This window comes from Nilaparvata lugens, chromosome 1, assembly GCF_014356525.2.
Source record: "Nilaparvata lugens isolate BPH chromosome 1, ASM1435652v1, whole genome shotgun sequence".
Taxonomy (NCBI): Eukaryota; Metazoa; Arthropoda; class Insecta; order Hemiptera; family Delphacidae; genus Nilaparvata; species Nilaparvata lugens.
In genome coordinates, this window is record NC_052504.1 from 94,886,784 (window position 1) to 94,914,554 (window position 27,771).

At 33.7% G+C, this 27,771-nt stretch overlaps 3 protein-coding genes and 1 pseudogene across 6 annotated transcripts in view; all 4 read right to left on the minus strand.

Annotated features, from left to right (window-relative positions):
- On the minus strand, nt 1-22,821 carry LOC111055784. Of its 4 annotated transcripts, none has more exons than XM_039419638.1 (6): nt 22,510-22,821; nt 21,723-21,805; nt 20,080-20,265; nt 16,855-17,438; nt 5,021-5,328; nt 1-389 (listed from the first exon to the last, which is right to left on the minus strand). In XM_039419638.1, exons 4-5 carry the CDS (start codon nt 17,210-17,212, stop codon nt 5,045-5,047), a joined length of 642 nt encoding a protein of 213 aa, XP_039275572.1. In that variant the 5' UTR covers nt 17,213-17,438; nt 20,080-20,265; nt 21,723-21,805; nt 22,510-22,821; the 3' UTR covers nt 1-389; nt 5,021-5,044. The 4 variants fall into 4 exon arrangements, with proteins under 4 accessions (XP_039275572.1, XP_039275571.1, XP_039275574.1 ...); XM_039419637.1 differs by having other exon boundaries at nt 1-587; nt 22,510-22,808; XM_039419640.1 differs by lacking the exons at nt 16,855-17,438; nt 20,080-20,265; nt 21,723-21,805; nt 22,510-22,821 and adding an exon at nt 14,787-15,388.
- LOC120349421 (biogenesis of lysosome-related organelles complex 1 subunit 5) lies at nt 17,268-26,485 on the minus strand. The gene is made up of 3 exons (XM_039419482.1): nt 26,480-26,485; nt 20,080-20,265; nt 17,268-17,438 (listed from the first exon to the last, which is right to left on the minus strand). Exons 1-3 carry the CDS (start codon nt 26,483-26,485, stop codon nt 17,268-17,270), a joined length of 363 nt encoding a protein of 120 aa, XP_039275416.1.
- LOC120349531 lies at nt 24,678-24,819 on the minus strand (annotated as a pseudogene).
- Nucleotides 25,879-27,771, minus strand: part of LOC111055782 (hydroxyacid-oxoacid transhydrogenase, mitochondrial) — a 35,766-nt gene continuing 33,873 nt past the window's right edge. The window contains exon 9 of the mRNA XM_039419488.1: nt 25,879-26,625. Coding sequence (XP_039275422.1) covers nt 26,542-26,625 — 84 coding nt within the window. The 3' untranslated portion in view covers nt 25,879-26,541. The remainder of the gene's footprint in view (nt 26,626-27,771) is intronic.

A 27,771-nucleotide genomic window follows, 5' to 3' on the forward strand; every position in this document is an offset into this window, starting at 1 on the left:
TTGTGCTTCTAAGATTTATATTTACATTTTACATTTCAACGTAGAATATCAGTATAGTACAATTTGATACGGACAAATCACACTGGATTGCACCAAATTATAATAGCAAGACTAATTTAACAACATCATCAAGATTGAGAAACTTGGATGTCTCAAAAATAGGCTTGAATTGTTCGTTGTTTTAATGTGCCAAATTTTATTACTTTGAAAGCAAAGGTTTCAAGGTTTGTTTGTATTAATTAACCACGTAAATCTAACTACAACTAAATGACTGCAAACTCAGCAATGGAATGTTCATGAATTTTCACAATAACACAGGAAGGAAGCTGACGATTTTACTGAAGATGATGAGTAGCCGAAGCAATTATTAGGTAGTCAGCTAGTCACATCTGAAAAATAAACAACAAATATAAGAGAAATTTTTTATATTCATGGAAAGTTTAAAATTAAGCCAGTTACACACATATCGATTTTTGGACGTCCATTTTTTGCCTTCCAATTTTCACAATAACACAGGAAGGAAGCTGACGATTTTACTGAAGATGATGAGTAGCCGAAGCAATTATTAGGTAGTCAGCTAGTCACATCTGAAAAATAAACAACAAATATAACATAATTTTTTTATATTCATTGAAAGTGAATATTAAGCCAGTTACACACATATCGATTTTTGGACGTCCATTTTTTGCCTTCCTTATGAATATATCAAATTAAACGAAACTTGACAAACGTCTTCTGTTTGACATCATCTGTTTAATCTATTAGAATGTAAAAGGACGGTAAAAAAATCGTACGTCTAAAAACCGATGTGTGTTTAACTAGCCTTACAGATTCTAAAATGTAGCCTATTGGATGAAGAAGCTCTAGAGATAATCTAGGGGACGAATGAAGAAATAGTTTTTTGATTAAAATCATGTTTCAAATAATCTGGAACGAAACTTCAAAAGTTTTTGAACCAAGAATATATGCTAATCACTTCGCCCTGCAAACTTCAGTTATTTTTTAATGAAGATATATAACAAGAAATGTCAAAATAAAAACCAAATAAATATTTCTTCTGAGTTATAACCGTCCTAATAAGTTGCTTGCTTATTTATGCTGAACCTTTACATGAAAGCAGAGTATTCAATGTTACACAAAACACAATTCATCAAAATGAATTTTTGAGGGTAGCACATTGTCAAAGAAACCCAGTTTCCATAATTGTATCTGGATGTCTATTCAATTCAAAAAAGTTTTATTTGTCATGCCCTATACAAACAGAGTTGTACTATTTTTAACAAGAAAAAATAATATAACAGAATAATGGTAAAGATTACTGACCAACATAATAAATCCTAATATAACAAAGCTACAATAACAAGATAGAAAACAAAAAAAAATTACAAATAAACCTTAAACAATATTCTAACACAAATTTTAACTGTTTGACATAAACCTCAACAATCAGTGGTATATCACATAACATCAATCATAGCACACTAAGGGATACCTTCTTTAAACCCAGTTTCCATAATTGTATCTGGATGCCAATTAAATCAAAAACGTCAAAAACCAGAACTATTAAAAGCAATAATTATCATCAAGACTATGTAAGGACTCATCTGAGGTCAGTGAAAGCTGTAAATCTACAGCAATATTCAATTTATTACAATTTTTGTTGTCATATTTGACAATGACTAATGAGCTGAAACATGTTTTGCAATAAAATCTATAGAGGTTACCTTGATTTTATTCTTATTTCAATCTACAGCGGTGTAATAAGTGTGCTGTTGATTTCACGAAACGAATAGAAAATAATTTATTAAATGTTAATAAATAAATAACAGATACAGATGAAAACTCAGTTTAAAACAACAGATTCCCAGAGGTACCTTTAAAGAAAATCATAACTTAGACTCTATAAGAAAAAATATTACAGACATAATGATGAAGAGGAATAAGAAATAATACTCGGAAGAAGGAAATATTAAAATAGTTGAATAGGTCAATTTCAAATGTACATGAAAAATAGACAGAATCTGTTAAGCTCTCTATTTTTCATGCGTTTTGTATGTAATTAAGGATTATTTTTTCAAGGTTGCGTTTGTCTATTATAGACTTATTCTACATCTTTCTCTTCAAAATTAAATTCTCTACAAGTTCTGTAGAAAAATATTTTATGTTTATTGTACATTTAACATAGTAAATCTGCTTCAAACCTTGAAGGAGCTTGTTTTTCGGGACCAAGTTTCGCGTATTTCGTCACATATCTTAAAAATTACTGTAGCTACAGGTCTGGAAACGGTTTTATCCATTTTTCAGTTCATTTTACATAAAGTACGCTAAATTGTACATCTTACTCATAGGGCTTCGTTTCGGCAGGGGAACTGAAATCTTCCACCCTGTATAACTTGGTAACTAAGCATTTTCGGACCTATGTTGATTAGAACTTTTTTCTTCTCTTGATGAGAGGAATCACGCCCTGACGTATGGGCACCTTTTTCAGAACACTCTGTATACGATATGTTTTCAAAGTTTTTGTTGTGATACCATTTTCCCATTTACAGGTTAACACATGTTACATACGTCAAACAAGTTCAACATCTACTTGTTTTGAGAAAATTGAGAGTTTTGAATCAACAAGAAAACATGAAGAAGGGTTTGAATTAATCAGGTGGAGTTTTTGTCGTTTGTTGTTTCAAGTTTTCTTGAAACTACTATTCCTACGGTTTTCTTGAATCAAGAAAACTTGACTAATGTAAACCCCGCTTTAATGAGTCAAATTTCATTATGTCATTCCTCCTTTACTATCTGAACAGTAGGAAAAGTCAGTTATAGTCCATATAAAATTACTTTTGACTTGGAGGAATTTGCGGCTCATAATGGAGGGAGATCAGCCAATTACAGTGATGAATTATAGGTAGAAGCGCAGTTGCCAATTAGTCGATTAGACAGTGGACTCAGTGCTTTCAGAAAAGCCTGGATTTCATTAGTAGAGTTAGTGGTAGAGTTCCCTGGGCAAGTACTAACTATCTTGTGAACTCTCCCAATGAAAACGTTCATGGTAGAGTACTAGTTTTTAGTAGAGTAGAGTGGGATAGTACTCTACCACTTGCCTTTCCCCACCACCGCTTCTCACTCTACTCTACCACTTTCATGCTAATGAAAACAGTCTCAAGCTGGTAGAGTAGAGTCGAATCCATTCGTTGTTGATATATGAACACATAAATGTGGTATATATCCTTGTATATATAATTTTATCCATCCCATTTTACTATTAGAATTTAATTATGTATTTTGCCATACGCTATATAGATAGATAGAGTAGAGTCGTGCCGTAGACTATCAAGTTTAAGAAGTATTGTTATTTATTTAAAAGTATTAAATAAAAATACTAAGAAATTGTCAAAAACCACAGATTTATTGATACTTAGAAAGACCGGTTTCGGTTGTTACACCATTGTCAATCTCTGATAAACTGTAAAACTATCTGATAAGCTATTATCAGAGATTGACAATGGTGTAACAACCGAAACCGGTGTTTCTAAGTATCAATAAATCGGTGTTTTTTGAAATTTCTTAGTATTTTTATTTAATATGAATAATTACCACAATATCAACTTCTCAACTATACAAAAAGTTTGAAAGTATTAATTTATTAAAGTGTTAATAAGTGTTAAGAGTTAATTTATTAAAAAGTATTGACATTTTTAAGTTTATTTCTGTTCACTAGACAACACACTTTACCTACTATTCTCAATTGTAGTGAAAACAGTTACTCGACCAAGTAAGTAGAATAGAGTTAGCTCGTTAGAGTTAGTATGCCAGTTACTCGACCAAGTAAGTAGAATAGAGTTAGCTCGTTAGAGTTAGTATGCCAGTTACTCGACCAAGTAAGTAGAATAGAGTTAGCTCGTTAGAGTTAGTATGCCAGTTACTCGACCAAGTAAGTAGAATAGAGTTAGCTCGTTAGAGTTAGTATGCCAGTTACTCGACCAAGTAAGTAGAATAGAGTTAGCTCGTTAGAGTTAGTATGCCAGTTACTCGACCAAGTAAGTAGAATAGAGTTAGCTCGTTAGAGTTAGTATGCCAGTTACTCGACCAAGTAAGTAGAATAGAGTTAGCTCGTTAGAGTTAGTATGCCAGTTACTCGACCAAGTAAGTAGAATAGAATTAGCTCGGTTGAGTTAGTATGCCAGTTACTCGACAAGTAAGTAGAATAGAATTAGCTCGGTTGAGTTAGTATGCCAGTTACTCGACCAAGTAAGTAGAATAGAATTAGCTCGGTTGAGTTAGTATGCCAGTTACTCGACCAAGTAAGTAGAATAGAATTAGCTCGGTTGAGTTAGTATGCCAGTTACTCGACCAAGTAAGTAGAATAGAATTAGCTCGGTTGAGTTAGTATGCCAGTTACTCGACCAAGTAAGTAGAATAGAATTAGCTCGGTTGAGTTAGTATCCAGTTACTCGACCAAGTAAGTAGAATAGAATTAGCTCGGTAGAGTTAGTATGCCAGTTACTCGACCACTAACTCTACTAGTGAAAACCAGGCTAAAGGAAACTTCGTGTGTGTATCATAAGCACTTGAACACACACTAGAAATTAGAGAACGCTGGCCGCTTTCAAATTCAAAATTCAAATTCATTTAAAATAAAGTAATACAGATTGATAAAATAAATATTCTAACTTACAAAATGGACCTACCGGCAAAGAAAACTTGTGCGCCGGCAGTGAGTTCAAACAACTGGGTACAGCAAATTATTATCATTATTTTGTCATGTGAAACTGTATATATGAGCATAGCTCTAACAGTGTATGACACGTCAATTAAATAATATTAAACTACATCTAGTTTTCCCAGCCCTGAGGTCACCCAAACATGTCAATAGAAAGAAAATAGAGCTTATTCAAACCACAAAATAAATAAAATTACGGAAACCATGTCTTTAGAACGGTAACATCGCCGCAACTGTATCCCTACCTTTCTCTGCTGCGCATATCCCTCCAAGTCAAAAGTAATTTTGTACGGATCATAGTACCTTGGTCTGTCGATAGGCGGCACTCTAGTCTAGATGCTGCTTGAGCGGCGGCGACGCGGCGTGGCCGAGCGGCGGCGAGGCTGGCACCGGCGGCGGCGGCGGATAGTCGTCCTCGGCCAGCTTCTTGGCGAGAAAGTAGATCTCGGCAAGGGCGATGACGAGCGCGCAGATGACGCCGAGCAGCAGACGGAAGCCGACGTCAAGGTTGCCGACGACCAGCTCCACACCCAGGAAGCCGAACGCAAAACCAGCGACCACAGAAACCACGAACTGCAGCACAGCAATTAGCTGACGGTTAATCTGCTTCACTGCAACACACACCAGTTAATAAATCGTCAACACAAACAACAAAACAAACCTTGCGCCTGGTAGGGTCGGAAATACGAGCTAATACAGCTGGGCGCCTGGTAGGGTCGGAGAGACGAGCTAATAAACCTGCGCGCCTGGTAGGGTCGGAGAGACGAGCTAATAAACCTGCGCGCCTGGTAGGGTCGGAGAGACGAGCTAATACACCTGCGCGCCTGGTAGGGTCGGAAAGACGAGCTAATACAGCTGCGCGCCTGGTAGGGTCGGAGAGACGAGCTAATACACCTGCGCGCCTGGTAGGGTCGGAGAGACGAGCTTATAAGGTGGGCTGTCCATTGGAACCGATTTCGTCCGAACTAGCATCGGCCGAAAACTACCGAACTCGTCCAAACAATCACCCAACAAAGAAAGCTATAGATGCTTGTCCATTGCAACAGGTTCATACGTCCGTGTACGGCCGATCAAGTTTTCGATCCGAATTGAATAGGATTTTCCGGCTCTATCCGGCCGAAGTCGAGCTGAGATAACATCATCCTAACCTCAAAATTGTTTCACAGTCTTGTCTGTTTTTGTTTTTTTGAACTTGTTTGGTTTTATAAAGTTTTAACTATGGACAATGAAAAGTTGATAAGTTTGGTTCAAGAGCATGTTCCATTGTGGGATATGCGAGACAAAAGATATCATCGTCGTGATGTTCAAAGGAATCAGTGCACATTACAGTCAGATTACTGAACAAATAGGATCTGAAGGTAAGATTATTGTAATGGATAACTTTTTTAGTGGATATTTGTTTATTAAATTTTCAAAATCTTAATATAATCATTGTTTATGAGAAATTCTGGTGGCTATGATAGTAGTTAATTCAATAGTTCAGCAAACTACTGAGCTAGACGTTCCAATGGACGGCCATATTTGCCGAATTAACGGCCGGCAGATTCGTCCGATCCGTATTCAACAGATGCGTTCGGCCGTTGAATCGGTCGAATCTGCCGGCCGTCAACTCGGCCGAATACAGTCGTCCATTGGAACCGTTTTCGTCAGTCCAGTTCAGTAGTTATGCTTCTTGAAAATACCTACTAATTATCAATTATTTATTTATTACATTCCACAATCTCAATATCAATATATTATAGCACAATTATTTCTACTTTCTAATTCCACATCAGTAGAATTTTCTACATTTTCCCACTTGAATTCAGTTTTTTCTTCTAGTTTTTGTTGTTAGAAACAAAATAGATTAACTCATAATTTCCCTTACACTTTAAAATAACTGTTTAAATTTACAGATATTTATTCATTTATTCATATCATCATACAAAAATCATTATTAAATATTTATTTATTAACTGAATATTAACGAAAGTAGGAGTATTTCATCTTAACTTAAAATGATATTGTTTGATAACTTTGGAGGGTTATTTGAGGATGAACGCTATGACACAAAATTATAGATTATGATGATGTGTTGAATTTTCAAACGTCATTGATATAGAACAATACTCTTGTAAAACATATCTTATGAAACAGAACAACTTCAAAAAAAACAAGACTGTAGAAAATTTTAAGTTAGGAACACTAGTAGTTGTCTCAGCTCGACTAGTTAGTTCGGCCAGATAGAGCCGGAAAATCCCATCCAATTCGGATCGAAAAATTGATCGGCCGGAGCCGGCTGTGCACGGCCGTATGAACCAGTTGCAATGGACGAGCATCTATTCTCTTCATTGTTGGGGGATCGTTCGGACGAGTTCGGTAGTTTTCGGCCGATGCTAGTTCGGACGAAAACGGTTCTAGTGGACGGCCCACCTTGACATGCGCGCCTAGTAGAGTAGTAGATGACTGTAGAACGGGTGCTGAGTTGAAATTTTTAAAAAATCATGAAGTACCTTTCTAACTATTTATTAATTCACAACATGTTTCGACTCACTAGACCCATTCTCAGTGCAAATAAAATAACATTGAATTAATGCTGAGTTGACTGGGCTCCATCCCATTAGGAGGGTTAGGGTAAGGGCCTCGTTACATCTACATTTATAGAGTAGATATGTAGTGGTTTTAGATACTTCATCTCATATCTAGTCAAAGGACTTCTAGTAAAATATTTGTGTCTATCAAGTCAAAATTGAAGTAATTCGCGGTTATAATTTTGATACAATATGGTAGTATTTGGCTAACCAATACCTCAGAAAAAAAATCTAAAGAATAATGGAAGTTTTCCCTTCCAATACTAATCTCTCATCTAGTATTGGCTGAATCCTTCTTCCCAATAAATGATTTCCTTCTTTTCATTGATCTACTACCCAAAAGATACATATTCGAGGTTGACTTGAAAGTCCTTACTCCGCCAAATAAGGATTTTTTCATTTCAAGACGTTGTCTACTGCTTTTTTCAAAGTTTAATGACAATCGATTATCTGTGATTTTCTGTAGAAGGTTAAGACTGTTTTTCTATGTATTTAACACGACATGCAGTCAATTATTGAGTAAATATTAAAAACTTTTACTTACTGACTGGAGTACTTTCAATTGCTTGGCAATCATTTTCAACAGTGTAGACCGGAAATGTTTGATGGTTAGGAAGTACTCCAGTCAGTAAGTAAAAGTTTTTAATATTTACTCATAATTGACTGCATGTCGTGTTAAAATACATAGAAAAAAGTGTGTTTATACAAAGCAGCTCGGAATGGATCAAGAAATCATCACCGTTAAGACTGTATTTATCGGCTTCATAAATTGTTTCGTTTCGTAGTGTTTCATTGAAATATGTTTAACTTTATTCTGTAAACTAGGCTATATAAACTAAGCATTGTAATCAATTTGTTTCTTTTTGTGGAAGATGTGTATTTTTGTTTAGATTGCTTAATGGCATAAGATATACTATTTATGTAAGTAGCTCTATATAGTACTTGAAGCAGCTGAATCGTTTTCCTTATATATTTTCTGTAATAATTCATAAGACGAACCACTCCTCGACGCAGGCCTAGCCTAATGAGGCTAGATACATATACTTAGTTAGTTACTCCACTTGATATTTTTTATGTTATTATGCTTTGTAAAATTGTACAATGAAGTGAATAAAAGTTATTATTATTATTAATAAAATATTATTATTATCAATTCATAAAATTTGTTCTTATGGAAGTGTCCCGTTGGTAAAATTAATACTTTCGTCGTATGACTTCATTATCACTTACAAAATTGACTTTAAAAATGGATGGAAAAGTATTGTACGGTAGATATACTCCAAGTACCCGGATTTCATTCTGTACTGTACTTATCTACACATTCTGTACAGGCTTTTCTACAATCTACTCTATAGCGCACTTAACTTTAGTTGTATTTGAAAATCATATTGGCTATTCTAGAAGTTAATCTTATTAGAATTAGGGTGTGTACACAAAAACAGCGGTCAGATATTCCAAGTTGAGCGGTCTTAGAATATTAGAATTAAGGTGTGTACACACAGAGAGAAGTCAGATATTCTAATTTGCAGCGGTCTTGGAAGGGTATAGATATACATGGACATCTATATCCTCCTAAGACCGATTTGAAAGCTGACTGCTGTCTGTGAGCACACACTCTATATATTGATAAAGTTGAAAATAAACATCATAAAAAATAATTGTCCCTGGAAATAGTTGATTGAAAAAATTAATAAAAATGTCACACTTATCAATTCATGCAAAACAGTGTTGATAGAGAAATCATAATTTAATCTTGGAGAACTACAAACTTGATGAATAAATAATTTAAATAACTATTACTTTTGCTATAGGACAAAATCTTGAAGAACTACAAATTTGATGAATGAATAATTTGCACAACTATAATTGTGCTATAGGTCAAATTTTCTCCAAGAAGAGAGTTTATGAATGTGAGAATCTTCAATTTCAGAAACTTCTGTAAAATAATCACAATTATAAATAATATTTAGCGTTATAAATATTAAATACCTGCGCACAGGTTTTAAACCTATGCAGGTATCATTTTCCCTCAAATATTACCCGTAATTATTTATAATAGACATTAGTAATTATTCTAGCAGCAATGTTACTTTCTTTTTAATAAACTATAAATATATAGCTGCATTTAACATCAACTTGTAATATGCATGCTAATGCAATAAGTAAGTTCCCTTATTGTTTTTAGTTTTCTATGTTTGTAATGTTTTTTGGAAAATAAAGTTCATTCGGTTCATAGATTGCATGTTCAGTGTTAAAATGAATTATTGATACACTATCTGTAGACAGCAGACATTATTTGAAATTACGTGTTTTATGTGAAAGATCTCTATTCTGAAAAATAGTTATGCCATGGTGATAATATTATCAACGATCCGATATATAATTTTTGTCATATAGCTGTAAAATACGGGTAGCTTATCTTTGAGTTATAACATTTCAAATTTTAAAAATTCCAGAAGACATTATTGTTATATTATTAACTATTGAGATTCAACATTTATTATTGAATTGAGTTTGTTTTTGATTCAGATAATTATATTCAATCATTACAAGATAAAATTAGAAGCCTTCACTAGAACTAGGAAGTATGTTAATAAATGGATAGATAACTTATCAGTAATAAATTTCCAAAGAATGTCAAGATTTGTATATGATTTCCTCTTGACGAATCGAGTATTATTGAACACATTGGGATTGGTTTGATTCAACCAGTCATGTTCTCTGATGCAAGATAGGTTTAGAAGCCCCGTCACCAACTATGTTAATAGCTGAATAGAAAATTTGCATGTTTGAAGATAATATTAGAGAGGTTATTCCCTGAAGAACAAATAATTCCGAAATTCACTGCAGTAAGTTTCTGCAACTTATTTGAGCACTGTAGAACTGTCACAAAACTGAAAACTTTGTTAGTAGCTGAATGGGAAATGTGTATTTTTAAATATAATATTATAAAGCCGTCACAAAACTAAAAATTATGTTAGCAGCTGAATGAGAAATGTGTATTTTTGAATATCATACAGAATGACCCAGAATAACGGGAACCTTTAAATACGCCATCATAAAATATTAGTGGGAAGGGCAAAAATGATTTTATTCAAACTAATGTGAAGTACAAGGCTTGCCATTTGAGTATTATTAATAACATATATCACTTTTTGACAATTACTTCATTTAAATGGCTTCCACTTTTTGTGTAGTTGAGAAGTTGATATTGTGGTAATTATTCATATTGAATGAAAAAGACTAAGAAATTGTCAAAAACCACAGATTTATTTATACTTAGAAAGACCGGTTTCGGTTATTACACCATTGTAATAACGGATTTCATTTTGAATTTGTTTTAATTTTTAATTTATTCGAAATTATTGATCAAATTATGAGCAAAATCCACACTTCACGACAGTTAATGGCAACTGTGCGAGAGAGTACTGCTTGGTAAACGTGTAATCTGACGATTAGGTTGCGTTTCCTGGTCTCATGGTCTGTCCACCTGCGATTTTCTGTTTGTGGAGCTATCTCAAATCAAACGTTTTCACAACTTGACCAATAACTGTAGTTAATAATATCCCAATTGAAATGTTGCAGCAATCGTTCAGGAATCTCAACACAGATTTAAAGAATGTATTCATGCAGGAGGAAGCCATCTTAATGAAGTAATTGTCGGAAAGTGATATATTTTATTAATCATTCTCAAATGGCAAGTCTTGAACTTTACATAAGTTTAAATAAAATCATTTTTGCCCTTCCCACTTTTGTTTTATGGTGTTTTTTAAAGTTCCCGTTATTCTGGGTCACCCGTTATTAGAGACATCACAAGATTACAAATTATGTCAGTAGCTGAATGTAAATGTGTATTCTTGAATATAGTATTAGAGAGCCGTTTCAAAACTACAAACTATGTTAGTAAATGGATAGATAACTTATCAGTAATAAATTTCCAAAGAATGTCAAGATTTGTATATGATTTCCTCTTGACGAATCGAGTATTCTTGTAAACAATGATATTGGTTTGATTCAACCAGTCATGTTTTCTGATGCAAGATAGGTTTAGAAGCCCCGTCACCAATCATGTTAATATCTGAATAAGAAATTTGCATTTTTGAAGATAATATTAGAGAGGTTATTCCCTGAAGAACAAATAATTCCGAAATTCACTGCAGTAAGTTTCTGCAACTTATTTGAACACTGTAGAGCCGTCACAAAACTGAAAATTATGTTAGTAACTGAATGAGAAATGTGTATTTTTTAGAATATAATATCAGAGAGCCGTCAGAAAACTGAAAATTATGTTAGTAGCTGAATGAGAAATGTGTATTCCTGAATATAATATTAGAGCCGTCAGAAAACTGAAAATTATGTTAGTAGCTGAATGAAAAATGTATATTGTTGATATAATATCAGAGAGCCGTCAGAAAACTGAAAATTATTTTAGTAGCTGAATGAAAAATGTATATTGTTGAATATATATCAGAGAGCCGTCAGAAAACTGAAAATTATTTTAGTAGCTGAATGAGAAATGTGTATTCCTGAATATAATATTAGAGAGCCGTCTCAAAACTACAAATTCTGTTAGTAGCTGAATGAAAAATGTATATTGTTGATATAATATCAGAGAGCCGTCAGAAAACGGAAAATTATTTTAGTAGCTGAATGAAAAATGTGTATTTTTTAGAATATAATATCAGAGAGCCGTCAGAAAACTGAAAATTATTTTAGTAGCTTAATGAAAAATGTATATTGTTGATATAATATCAGAGAGCCGTCAGAAAACGGAAAATTATTTCAGTATCTGAATGAGAAATGTGTATTTTTTAGAATATAATATTGGAGAGCCGTCTCAAAACTACAAACTATGTTAGTAGCTGAATGAGAAATGTGTATTTTTGAATATAATATTAGAGAGCCGTCTCAAAACTACAAATTATGTTAGTAGCTGAATGAGAAATGTGTATTTATGAATATAGTATTAGAGAGCCGTTTCAAAACTACAAACTATGTTAGTAGCTGAATGAAAAATGTATATTGTTGAATATATATCAGAGAGCCGTCAGAAAACTGAAAATTATTTTAGTAGCTGAATGAGAAATGTGTATTCATGAATATAGTATTAGAGAGCCGTCTCAAAACTACAAATTCTGTTAGTAGCTGAATGAAAAATGTGTATTTATGAATATAGTATTGGAGAGCCGTCTCAAAACTACAAATTATGTTAGTAGCTGAATGAGAGATGTGTATTTTTTTAGAATATAATATTGGAGAGCCGTCACAAAACTACAAATTATGTTAGTAGCTGAATGAAAAATGTATATTGTTGAATATATATCAGAGAGCCGTCAGAAAACTGAAAATTATTTAGTAGCTGAATGAGAAATGTGTATTTTTGAATATAATATCAGAGAGCCGTCAGAAAACGGAAAATTATTTAGTAGCTGAATGAGAAATGTGTATTTATGGATATCATTTCAGAGAGCCGTCACAAAACTGAAAATTATTTAGTAGCTGAATGAAAAATGTGTATTTTTTATAGAATATAATATTAGAGAGCCGTCTCAAAACTACAAATTATGTAGTAGCTGAATGAGAAATGTGTATTCCTGAATATAATATTAGAGAGCCGTCTCAAAACTACAAATTCTGTTAGTAGCTGAATGAAAAATGTATATTGTTGATATAATATCAGAGAGCCGTCAGAAAACTGAAAATTATTTAGTAGCTGAATGAGAATGTGTATTTTTTAATATAAATTTAGAGAGCCGGCTCAAAACTACAAATTATGTAGTAGCTGAATGAGAAATGTGTATTTTTGAATATAATATTGGAGAGCCGTCTCAAAACTACAAATTTGTTAGTAGCTGAATGAGAATGTGTATTTTTTATAGAATATAATATTAGAGCCGTCAAAAAACTGAAAATTATTTAGTAGCTGAATGAAAAATGTGTATTTTTTAGAATATAATATCAGAGAGCCGTCAGAAAACGGAAAATTATTTAGTAGCTGAATGAAAAATGTGTATTTATGAATATAGTATTGGAGAGCCGTCTCAAAACTACAAATTCTGTTAGTAGCTGAATGAGAAATGTGTATTCCTGAATATAATATTAGAGAGCCGTCTCAAAACTACAAATTCTGTTAGTAGCTGAATGAGAAATGTGTATTCCTGAATATAATATTAGAGAGCCTTCACAAAACTACAAATTATGTAAGTAGCTGAATGAAAAATGTGTATTTTTTAATATAAATTTAGAGAGCCGGCTCAAAACTACAAATATGTTAGTAGCTGAATGAAAAATGTGTATTTATGAATATAGTATTGGAGAGCCGTCACAAAACTGAAAATTATTTAGTAGCTGAATGAGAGATGTGTATTTTTTAGAATATAATATCAGAGAGCCGTCAAAAAACTGAAAATTATTTAGTAGCTGAATGAGAAATGTGTATTCATGAATATAATATTAGAGAGCCGTCAAAAAACTGAAAATATTATGTCAGTAGCTGAATGAAAAATGTGTATTTTTGAATATAATATTGGAGAGCCGTCTCAAAACTACAAATTATGTTAGTAGCTGAATGAGAAATGTGTATTTTTTATAGAATATAATATTAGAGAGCCGTCAAAAAACTGAAAATTATGTTGGTAGCTGAATGAAAAATGTGTATTTATGGATATCATTTCAGAGAGCCGTCACAAAACTACAAATTATGTTAGTAGCTGAATGAAAAATGTGTATTTATGAATATAGTATTAGAGAGCCGTCACAAAACTACAAATTATGTTAGTAGCTGAATGAGAAATGTGTATTTTTGAATATAGTATTAGAGAGCCGTCTCAAAACTACAAACTATGTTAGTAGCTGAATGAGAGATGTGTATTTTTGTAGAATATAATATTAGAGAGCCTTCACAAATCTACAAATTATGTCAGTAGCTGAATGAAAAATGTGTATTTATGAATATAGTATTAGAGAGCCGTCTCAAAACTACAAATTATGTTAGTAGCTGAATGAGAAATGTGTATTTATGGATATATCAGAGAGCCGTCAGAAAACTGAAAATTATTTCGTAAAATTGTTTCGTTTCGTTTTGTTTCATTGAAATATGTTTAACTTTATTCTGTAAACTAGGCTATATAAACTAAGCATTGTAATTAATTTGTTTCTTTTTGTGGAAGATGTGTATTTTTTAGAATATATATTGGAGAGCCGTCAGAAAACTACAAATTATGTAAGTAGCTCTATATAGTACTTGAAGCAGCTGAATCGTTTTTCTTATATTTTTTCTGTAATTCATAAGACGAACCACTCCTCGACGCAGGCCTAGCCTAATGAGGAGTGCACTTGATATTTTTCATGTTATTATGCTTTGTAAAACTGTACAATGAAGTGAATAAAAGTTATTATTATTATTAAATTAGCTGAATGAAAAATGTGTATTATTATTGAAGAGCCGTCAGAAAACTACAAATTATGTTAGTAGCTGTATGAAAAATGTGCAATATTACTTTGGAATGCAATAGTGTCCTCGGGATGCCTGACTCGAACGTTGTCCACGTTCTTAGTCATGTCACGGTACTCGCGCTCATGTTGTTCCTGTTTCAGTTTCAGAATTCGTTCCTCCAGCTGAGCGCTGCGTTTCACTTCAACGGGACGCGGCAGCGAAATGTCGCAACCTGATAGCAACTCATGTAACGGCACGTCTCCCAAAATGGCCCTCCTCTCAGCCAACCAACCGACATCGCCAACTCTTATCTCCTCAAAGAACCTCTGAGGCAACTCCTCTCTCGAACTCTCCTTCACACGACTCAACTTCTCCTTGTTCAGAGAAATCTTTATCTCAGGATCTTCTATCGAGTCCAACATTCTGAAAACTGCGCTACTAAAACAAATAAGCGTGTTACTAAACAAAGTCAATTACTTAGTCTGACGTTAGATGCAACTTTCTTTCTAAATCACAATAGAACTCCTTCAACTCGTTCTCTTTCTCTTGGAAAGTTTCGTCAACTTTCTGCAACTTGGCATCCATATCCACCACAAACGCCTCCCATTCTGTTTTGCGGAGTTCGCGTTTCAGCTCGAGTGCCTTTGCCTGTGGGAAAGAACAGTCAATATTAACATTTTATTCCACTTTCCATCACGAGCTGCTACTTAATGAATCAATTTGAAAACTTCTTCAACATAACTATCTGACTTCATAATTATCACATGAATAATAACAATAATAATAAGCTGTATTGGGACAGATCTGTGCTGACTGACAGAACGATTCCACATACCAGGCCAGATTTAATCCTGATGAATAAGCTGACCAGGGAAACAGTCTTAATAGATGTAGGCATCCCATGATGCCATAACATGAAACACTACTACAGTGAAAAGATTTCCAAGTATCTCCCCCTGGCAGCTGAGATAAAGGATATCTGGCATCAAGAGAAAGTGGAAATAGTTGCAGTCATAATATCTGCAGTTGGATTGATGGGGAAAAAAGTGACTGCAAACCTAAGTCATCTGGGTGCCTCGAGAAACAAGATCTACTTGATGCAGAAGGCAGTGATGCTCAACACCAATATGTATCAATGGTTAGGGCATTCTTAAACTTAGCATCAGAATAATTCATCAGAGTCTTGTCATAGACCGATTTTGATGAAAAACTCACATAGTAATGTGATGGAAAATGAAAATAATAATAATAATCACAGTAAGAACATAACCTACATTTTCAGACATGTTATTCTTTATAGAATATAATATTAGAGAGCCGTCTCAAAACTACAAATTATGTTAGTAGCTGAATGAAAAATGTGTATTTATGAATATAGTATTAGAGAGCCGTCTCAAAACTACAAATTATGTTAGTAGCTGAATGAAAAATGTGTATTTATGAATATAGTATTAGAGAGCCGTCTCAAAACTACAAACTATGTTAGTAGCTGAATGAGAAATGTGTATTTTTTTAGAATATAATATTAGAGAGCCGTCACAAAACTACAAATTATGTCAGTAGCTGAATGAAAAATGTGTATTTATGAATATAGTATTAGAGAGCCGTCTCAAAACTACAAATTATGTTAGTAGCTGAATGAAAAATGTGTATTTATGGATATATCAGAGAGCCGTCAGAAAACTGAAAATTATTTCGTAAAATTGTTTCGTTTCGTTTTGTTTCATTGAAATATGTTTAACTTTATTCTGTAAACTAGGCTATATAAACTAAGCATTGTAATCAATTTGTTTCTTTTTGTGGAAGATGTGTATTTTGTTTAGATTGCTTAATGGCATAAGATAATACTATTTATGTAAGTAGCTCTATATAGTACTTGAAGCAGCTGAATCGTTTTTCTTATATTTTTTCTGTAATTCATAAGACGAACCACTCCTCGACGCAGGCCTAGCCTAATGAGGAGTGCACTTGATATTTTTTATGTTATTATGCTTTGTAAAACTGTACAATGAAGTGAATAAAAGTTATTATTATTATTAAATTAGCTGAATGAAAAATGTGTATTATTATTGAAGAGCCGTCAGAAAACTACAAATTATGTTAGTAGCTGGATGAAAAATGTGCAATATTACTTTGGAATGCAATAGTGTCCTCGGGATGCCTGACTCGAACGTTGTCCACGTTCTTAGTCATGTCACGGTATTCACGCTCATGCTGTTCCTGTTTCAGTTTCAGAATTCGTTCCTCCAGCTGAGCGCTGCGCTTCACTTCAACGGGGCGCGGCAGCGCAATGTCGCAACCTGATAGCAACTCATGTAACGGCATGTCTCCCAAAATGGCCCTCCTCTCAGCCAACCAACCGACATCGCCAACTCTTATCTCCTCAAAAAACCTCTGAGGCAACTCCTCTCTCGAACTCTCCTTCACTCGACTCAACTTCTCCTTGTTCAGAGAAATCTTTATCTCAGGATCTTCTATCGAGTCCAACATTCTGAAAACTGCGCTACTAAAACAAATAAGCGTGTTACTAAACAAAGTCAATTACTTAGTCTGACGTTAGATGCAACTTTCTTTCTAAATCACAATAGAACTCCTTCAACTCGTTCTCTTTCTCTTGGAAAGTTTCGTCAACTTTCTGCAACTTGGCATCCATATCCACCACAAACGCCTCCCATTCTGTTTTGCGGAGTTCGCGTTTCAGCTCGAGTGCCTTTGCCTGTGGAAAAAACAGTCAACATTATCATTTTATACCACTTTCCATCACGAGCTGCTACTTAATGAATCAATTTGAAAATTTCTTCAACATCTTCATAATTATCACATGAATAATAACAATAATAATAAGCTGTATTGGGACAGATCTGTGCTGACTAACAGAACGATTCCACATAACAGGCCAGATTTAATCCTGATGAATAAGCTGACCAGGGAAACAGTCTTAATACATGTAGGCATCCCATGATGCCAAACATGAAACACTACTACAGTGAAAAGATTTCCAAGTATCTCCCCCTGGCAGCTGAGATGAAGGATATCTGGCATCAAGAGAAAGTGGAAATAGTTCTAGTCGTAATACCTGCAGTCGGATTGATGGGGAAAAAAGTGACTGCAAACCTAAGTCATCTGGGTGCCTCGAGAAACAAGATCTACTTGATGCAGAAGGCAGTGATGCTCAACACCAATATGTATCAATGGTTAGGGCATTCTTAAACTTAGCATCAGAATAATTCATCAGAGTCTTGTCATAGACCGATTTTGATGAAAAACTCACATAGTAATGTGATGGAAAATGAAAATAATAATAATAATCACAGTAAGAACATAACCTACATTTTCGGACATGTTATTCTTTATCAAAATTTGGGAACAGAATAGTTTTGGGCTTTGCTTGTTGTTCTTTCCCGATCATATCCATATGATTTGTAATTGTATCAACAAATACATAAATATATAAATAAATAATAGCAGATACGACTACTCAGAAACAATGTCCGAAATCTCTCCACCGCCTGAGTAGTTTTTGCTATTACAATCAGACTGTAAGAGCACAGAATAGGTACAAAATGGAAACTGTCAATCAAACGCCTATCCAACCAATGCTTTTTATATGGCGCAAATACTAGACACGTCACGTGACCTTAGGAAGTTCCAATCCTGGTCTTCTGATTGGCTCGCGGCAGTGAACGAGATCAATTGATCCGGATCAGTAAAGTGGTCCGAACCTCTCATCAAAACATATTACAATACGGAACTTCCTAACAAGATGGCGGATTTTTGCGCCAGGAAGTTTTGTAACCGGAATTTTTGGCGGATTTTTGTGACCTTAGGAAGTTCCAATCCTGGTCTTCTGATTGGCTCGCAGCAGTGAACGAGATCAATTGATCCGGATCAGTAAAGTGGTCCGAACCTCTCATCAAAACATATTACAATACGGAACTTCCTAACAAGATGGCGGATTTTTGCGCCAGGGTACTAGCCGAGTTTCCATACTGTATGTATACTGTGGTAAGGGTGTGATCACAACATTGAATGCGTATATGTGTGCAAGTGCAAGTCGAATCAAGCCGAATCGCATATCATGAGCCGAAAAGCATAATTTGAAAAGTGCCATTGAAACGCATTGCGACTTGCATGTGGCTGCTCACACTGCACGCAACTAGCAAGTGCAAGGTTTCAGCGTAAGTGCTCCTATTGCTCTACCCAGATTGTTTCTGCACGCTTGGTCATGCATAACCAAGCTTGCACTTGCATATAAACGCATCTAATGTGATCACACCCTTATGTCGATACAAAAATGTTTAAATTGAGAGAAGATTGATCATTACACCAAATAAAACAAACAATGCATGTTGACCAAAATTTACTAGAATATTTTCAATTTTGAAGACACAAAACTAATTAGGTTCTGTTCACTGAATGAAGTATTTTTTATATACTGTAAATCATAAATTTAATCAACCATGATTATTAAAAATTGAATCGATGTCTCTAGTACCCACATAAGCTTTTAGTGTGAATAAGTGGGATGAGATAGCCAAATAGCCATGACCCTATATGAAGCCCACGTTATAATTGCAGTGTGTGATTTGCAATGGTGTTGCTATCCTTGTCTATCGTTCAACAAAGCAGATGGCGCTATCTCCTTCACGCATTGCGATGTTGCCACATCGTTCATCAACAATGTAGAAATTAAACTAATTGACAAAATATTTAACCTCAATCATGAAAATTTATTATTACATCTTAGAAAAATATATTTTCTTGACAAATAAGATATGATTAACTATTTTCAACAATAATGAACAGTTAAATTCATCAGATATACCAGTATCAGCTGTTTGGGTGGCAAGGCTTAGATCTGGCAACCCTTTTCTCCACTGCATCTTTCTACACTGCCATTATAACGTGGAACTCACTATAGTGGGATTCGACAGAATAATTCATCGAGGTACATAACTGAGGAGAAATATTTTTCCAAATCTTATAACTCAAACAGAAAATAATCTACATTCTTAAAAAGATTCATTGCAGATAATTTGTCTTGAATTATAAATAAAGAAAGATTAATCAAAAGATTCATTGAATTATAAAATAATAAATTAAAGATTTTTGTAAATAGTTCAGTAAATAATAATAATAGTATAATAATAAAAAGCAGTCGTTAGGTCATGTCAGAGGCCCTGAAATTGATCAGTTGCGACCTGAAAACTCTGACACCAGACCTGAGCCAGCCAGGTCACTCGATATTATAATTATTAGTTCAGTAGAAATATTAATTTTCATCAATATACTTGTTTTCAATACATTAAATTTTCATTTGAATTATTGCAAATTTAATATAAAAATAATATACTTACAGTGTCGTATTGACTTTGATTATCGATGATACTATCACACCTGTCAATAGCTACATCCAATTGACTCTTCAAATCTTGGAGATCTTTTCCAGCTGAAGATACTTTATCAATCTGATTGTCTTTTATTTCGGAAACTGTTTCTAATGTTTTAAACAGCTTTTCTACTTCTCGATCGGATCGTTTCTCCTAAGAAATCAAAAATACATTGTTTTAAAAAGTTTTACAATTCTGCATCTAAAAAAATCGCAATAAGGTGAAATAAATTTTATCAAAATACAATATAAATAACTATATATAAAATGAATATATTATTGACCGAGCAAAGTGAAGTCTAAGATTCAAGTCGGCGGTTTGGCATTTCTCGTTTAAATGTTTATATGTAGCGCATTTACGGCGAAACGCGGTAATAGATTTTCATGAAATTTGACAGGTATGTTCCTTTTTCAATTGCGCGTCGACGTATATACAAGGTTTTTGGAAATTTTGCATTTCAAGGATAATATAAAAGGAAAAAGGAGCCTCCTTCATACGCCAATATTAGAGTAAAATTCAGACTATAGAATTATTCATCATAAATCAGCTGACAAATGATTACACAGATGTGTGGAGAAGCCAGTCTATTGCTGTATTTCCATAAGGTCTATAGTTTCAATCAGGTACTTGTGGATGAGAATACTGCGTGAGGTCTACTGTTCACAGAACTACTAGTATATTGATTATTGTAGTAGATACATTTTTTTGGACTCAAAATAGTGTGTGAATTAAGTTATCATTTTTACATAACCTCTAGACTGTGTATTCCAAATTAAGGTTTAGAGCAGTTTTGGGCGAATGCCTGTTGTTTTTACCTGGATTGTATTTGTATATGAATAAATATCATTATATATAAAATACAATATATATATATATATATATATATATATATATATATATATATATATATATATATAAATAACTTGGGCAGATGGAAGTTGAGTAAGTTAATATTGACACCATATTGTTTTCCTTCTGAGTTTAATTAAAGACTGATAAACATCTGAACGCGAATGGAATAATTTATTGAGATCGAGCTCTCTTATTTCCAAAATCAATCCTGCTTTTCATAATGATTACTTGCGTTGATAGCATCATTGTTCAATATTCATAGATAAAGTGAGGGAGATGATCGGGGCAACCTTTTATAATTGGTGTTTGAAAAATATTCTTGAGGTTTGTTAAGGTGCGTACAGATTCACGCGCCGCGAACATGAGCAATTCACTTTCAATCAGCTGATGCTAAGCTTTTTATATCTGTATCTTACCGTTTCTGTAAAAATACAAATATAGTCAGCTGATTAAGAGTGAATTGCTCATGTTCGCGGCACATATATCTGTACGCACCTTTAGAGATTGAGCTAAAGGTGCACAAGTTCTAAAACTCCAATTCATATAAAATATAAAGCTCACAAATGCTATTTTTTATTATAAACTTGACAATTTTACGGGTGGGCGGAGACGAATCACCAACCATCAGGTCAGAATCCTGAATCCTGACTAACCTAATCGACATAAGCCAATTTGGTGCACTACAGCTAAGATTTTTCTGTCAATTCTATCTTTTATTTCTATTAATTATCTTGTTGTTATAGAATTATATTTTTTACCTCAAATTCTTTGAGAAAATATTGAATTTCACCACTCACGAACGGGCGATGATCAAACAGCCGACTCCAAATGTCCCCAGCATCTATAAAATAGATCAAGTTTTAGAATTGTAAAATATTAAAAAGGAAGAAGAAAAAAACATATATGTATTTATTAATAATATTTATATGATACAATATGAATTGCTGGGATTTTTAAATATCAAAAAAATAGTTAGACTGAAATCATTTTAAAATGGGACACTTAACTTCGAGTACAAGCGTATTACCTGATAACTGAAACAAGAATAAGATATACAGGAACTCAATACCATTGATATAATAAATTATCACTTGTGCACTCAAAGTAGTCTAGCCACAAGTTTAAATGCAATACATAATATGGTAGGATGAGTTGCACTGATTTTATTAATAATTTGAGTTTCATTTAGAAACAAACAATTAATTTTATTAAACTGATGGAAAAGGCTGCAGTAACAGTAAATAAAGGTCATAATTAGGTATGGTTAGTATGGTAGCTTAAAAAATCGGTTCTGAAACGTACAGAAGTCTATATAAAATGTGCTGGTATACTAAACACTAGTATTTTTTAGATGTACAGTTTATATTCTAATAGGACTAGGAGTTTGCAATAAGATTTGCTCCAAGACATCTGAATAAAATTTAATTCAGTACTTCAATCAATAGTCTTTTTATAGGTTATGTTAATCTAAGTTGAATTACGTAAACAAAAACGTCTGTCAAGCAAATTAAAACATGATTGAAAATAATGGTGTTAGTCTCTTACCTTTAATAATAGCTGACATTATAAATCATGACATTTTCATTATAAAAAATCAACCATTTGTTGGAGTTCATTCAAATTCGTAATGTCTACTTTCACTTATGGAAGGTTAAACGTTTTAGAGAATGATTATTATTTCAAAGCTATTTTAAGAAACACTTTGAAACGAGCTAATTAACTTTTTTAAAGTTTTAAATGATGTTAAATAATGAATTTTACTAGTAAAGTGAAACTCAAAAGCTCACAACCAACGATTTCAGAAAGCTGAAATTTGCAAACGCAGACCACAGACGTCAAACAGCTGATCAGATGTCATGATCACATGACAACCACAGATTATAAAGTAGAGAAATAGTTCCGTTTGAGGTACTGCACTATATTTGACAGTCGGCCATGAGAGAGACATGACTCATGACTCGACTGTCTATAGTGAGGTCCACGTTATAATGGCAAGGAAGAAAGATGGGAGAGCAACGTTGCCAATCCTCTGTCTTGTCAATGCCTTCTATAGACGGTAGCTGATACAGGTTCGTTGATGTAATATTAAATACTGTTCATTCTCGTTTAAAATAATCATTTTTTAATAATTTCATAATGAGAATGAAATATTTTGTTAATATTATTAAAATTTTTGAAAGACAGACTTTGATCTGGCAACAGAGCAAAGCAAGAAAGAGATAGCGCTATCCGCTTTGTTGAATGATAGACTAGGATAGCAATACTTTTTCTAATCACTGTCATAACGTGGACCTCAATATAATATATAATTTACCAGTTCAATACTGTATTCTTGAAATAGTTAAACAATATTTCATATCAGAATGTAAACAATTCGACTACCGTATTGTACTCTGGACATTATAGATTTACTGTAGGAAATAAAAATAAAACTATTGACTGTTGATATTATAATTAGATATTACCTCTCAGGGCATAGATTAGACCCTGTGCTCAGGGTCAATGTCAAAGGTAGAGTGTTGGAAATTGATGCATTTTATTCAAATGTGTCAAAATATGGTAGGGTGGAAGCAAGACCTCCTAAATATTTAGGAGGTCCTGGTGGAAGGTAGAAGGAAGCTGAGACTTTATTTTAAGGTATGATCACATTGGATTATGTGCAAGTGTACGCAAGCGCGCAGATGAGTAACAAAATCTGGAAAGAGGTATAGAAATTCACACTGAAAGTGTACACTTTCTGTGTCTCTATGGCTATTTCCAAAACTTTCTTCTCATCTGCACGCTTGTTCATGCATAATCACACGTGCACTTGCTTCGACCTATGTGTATCCAATGTGACCGTACCCTTAGCCACGGAGGAGAGAACTCCTTAATTTTTTTTCTGTGCCTTAACCTAGATAAATTCTGTACTTTTCAACTCTCTCAGCCACCTTTCTCCTCTACCTACATCGTGGTTTGCCCTTCGTGGAGTTTTTCTTCCTCCTCTACAATTTTGACCCTCAGGTAGCGGAGGCGATAGCTGAGAGTATTCAAGAGTAATGCATGTATTCCAATTTCAAATCTGTCAGAACATAGTGGAGGGGCAAAAGTAGAGTGTATCAGCATAGCCACCTCTAATACAAGGCCCCGGCCTACGATAGGTATTGCAACGTCGCATTGTAGGCCTAAAATCTAATACATGATTGGTGAAAAAGATTTATTAGATATTAGATTCTAGGCCTACACTGCGACGTTCCAATGTCGTAGGCCGGGGCCTTGTGTTAGAGGTGGCTATGTTATCAGACATTAGAATATTGTCTACGCTCTATTTCACCTTCTATTGTCGGAAGGAAGCTTTTCAATGGGCTGTAATCAGTAATTGTATAAGAACCAAAGACCTTGAATATGCATAGACTCACATGCAGCGCTAGTGTCGCACTTCCAATTGAAATCGGTCATTGAGGGGGCAACCTATTAGATTATTACATACCAATGCCTTTGTAATCTATAATATTACTAATATATAGATATAATATATCGTGCTAAAATACCTCAATGACGGCCTTCAATTTCAAGTTAGAACTTTCATTGGGAAGGCATAGGCATTGTGGGTCTATATCTCTTTAAGGTCTTTGATAAAAACTAAGCCACATGATGTGCACACTAAATTCATGAGTTCACTGTTAAACTACATTTGACTTCAACTGTAGATAAAAAAGATATCTGTTATTGAGATTAGGTGGGCCTGTCCCGACTGTACTGCAATGCCAGGTCGACCCGTGATGGAGGTGGAGCAAGCTCCCAACACTCCATAATATATTTCCTAAAATTAATTCAATATAATACTGGTCACACAATGTGTGGCTTATCAGAAATTTCTTTTTCGCCACACTGCACAGCTGTTTTCCAGTCCCTACGTAGATCTGGAAGACATTGTTTGCAGACGACTCTCGTCTGACGTCAGAACCGGTTTCTTTCCGGCCGCTAACATGGAACTAAGAAAGGTGAAAGAGAAATGGTCTTTAGCATTGGGAGCTAATGTATCGGATTTTCGGATAGCTGATGAAATGCATCTATTTAATGTCTCTTTTGATTTAAAAATCATCACCTAAGCCAAGCTAGATGACAACTCTATATGACAGCATCAGCTGTTGGAACGCACAAGAGACCCACGAAACCGCCTAACTTTTTGGCATCAGCTAAACCTGTAGTGTGGTGAAAAATATCGTACGCTTTATATAAGGTGTTTATAAAAGTGTTATAAGTGTTTATAAGGTCTTTATAAAAGGTTTACGGTATTCAGATAACATATTCCCGAAACTATTCTCATACCTTATAAACACTAACTTTCTGTGCTTGTAGCGTGATATACTATTTATAACCGTAAAATTGCTGAACAAACACAAAGTGAGGCAGTTTCTTTTTGTCATCTCGTTACTCGTTTACTTATGTGATAAGATTGTACCCACACCTGCAAGTCGTGTTCCTCCTGAGAGTGAGAGCATGAGGAGCTCACAGTGAGAGCACAGTATACATACAGTACGGAAACTTGGCTATACCCTGACGCCAAAATCCGCCATCTTGTTAGGAAGCGCCGCATTCTAATAGTATTGATAGTAGGTTCGATCACTTAATGATCCGGATCAATTGATCTCATTCACTGCCACGAGCCATCAGAAGACCAGGATTGGAACTTCCCAAGGTCACGTGACGTGTTTAGTATTGGGGTCATGTAAAATGCATTGGTTGGATAGGCGTTTGATTACAAGTTTCCATTCTGTAACTATTCTGTGGTGAGAGCTTTGACAGCATGAGGAGCGAATCCTGTATCCTGTATTTGGTAGCCAACATGTAGTAGTAATTCAAGGTACGTACTCATGGAATAGTACATGAAAAAATGCTCGATCCCATGTGCAAATACAATGTCAATTATACTTCAATAATCAATTCAACAACCAGAAGCAATGCATTGTAATGATGTAATTGTTCATGATTGTATACTATTATTCATACAGTATTAACATACAATGATAATTCAACATCACATTTCAGCAGAGCTACTAATAAACAAATTTAACGGATATCAGACCTAATTCTAAAAGTCAAATGATAAAATATTAACTGCATAGTACTTTTTGGGTGGTAATATTGAACTTTTAAAAACATATTCATGCTTAATATAAAATGGCACATATGAATTACGGTATTATGCTATTACGCCACATAGCGACACAAAAAGTTATGGTAGGTGATTTTTTATGAAATTTCATTCTAAATATAAATTGAAACATTCGAATTATATATGAAAAAATACGCCACAAAAAAGTTGTGGCAAGTGAATTTTTAATAATTAGGATAAATTTAATTTCCACTACAAAATATAATATAGATTTGGTACAAGAAGTTGATTATTCTCTTTGAAAACTATTTAAAACAAGCAGAAGGCTATGTTTTTACAAATAATAACACAATAAATCTATATGTAAGGCACTTCAATAAAAGTTACCGTATCTTGCGATTAAAATATTATGCTTACACCCATAATGATCAGACTTATAAAACATTTTTTGATATGTGATTAAATTACGATTCCTAAGTTTAATAAACAGTCATAGAGTTTTCGAAGAGCTGTGATAAATCTTCTTCCGATTGTTCTCTTGGAGCGAGCTTGGTGATCCGATGCTGAAATCATAAAGTACCGGTAGTCAAATTAGTTGAGAACAGCTATAATTAGTATAATATATCACAAGTATAATATAAATTAGTATAATATTATATATCACTTATAATATATCACAATAATTCACAAAATATCTAATTATAGTCCAGGCAATGAATGCTCAAAAAAGGTTATAGAGGGAAAAGTTGAGAAGACAATTTTTGACCCCGCAGTTCTGTTTAGGGTAGTAAGGAGGTAAACATATCAAAAGTCCCCACCCCTACCCCCGTGCTAAGGGTGTGGGGGTGGTTTGGAGGTACCATTTTTTGGTTTCTCGCATAAAACTCAAAAACTATGTATCCTAAGGACTTGACTATCATTTAACAAATATTAAAGCTTACATAATTTCCTACAATATTGCTGCAATATTGACTGGACTATTATCAGATGTGAGAGATATTAGACACCAGAAGAGATTAAAACTCAAAAACTATGTATCCTAAGGACTTGACTAAAATTTAACAAATTAAAGCTTACATAATTTCCTACAATATTGACTGGACTATTATTAGATGTGAGAGATATTAGACACCAATTCAATGCAATTAATTTCTTACTCTATAATAAAACCTCTATTTTTCATCATTTAATTAGTGAGAAGTACGTCATTTGGTAAAAACACTAGATAATACAAATTCTCTACTATATGTATTTTTTTGAAAGGTAGTAAGCTAATTTATTACATTCTTACTTATATTTCTATTTGAACTTGTTTATTGATTTTGTCCCGTTACTGGGTTTAGGCATCTAGCTTGTAACACATACATTACATTACATACACTATATTAATCTGAAACTCATACATTACAGAATTAAAAACAAATTTAACCATCTCCAATTAGAATTTAAAATGCAATATTTCATCAATTCGATAAAAACACTTCATTCACATGGGCTACTTTTTAAATTGATAAAAGCAGTATAAAAATCTTGAAGTACCCTTTATTTTTTAAAAACTTTTAAATAGTTGAGTAACTAGTTTCGGTGATCACACCATCGTCAGGTTATAAAATAAAATAAAGGGTACTTCAAGATTTTTATACTGTTTTTATAAACAATGTTTTATAAACTGTGTTTCAGTATTGATTAATAAATTTTGTAATAACCTT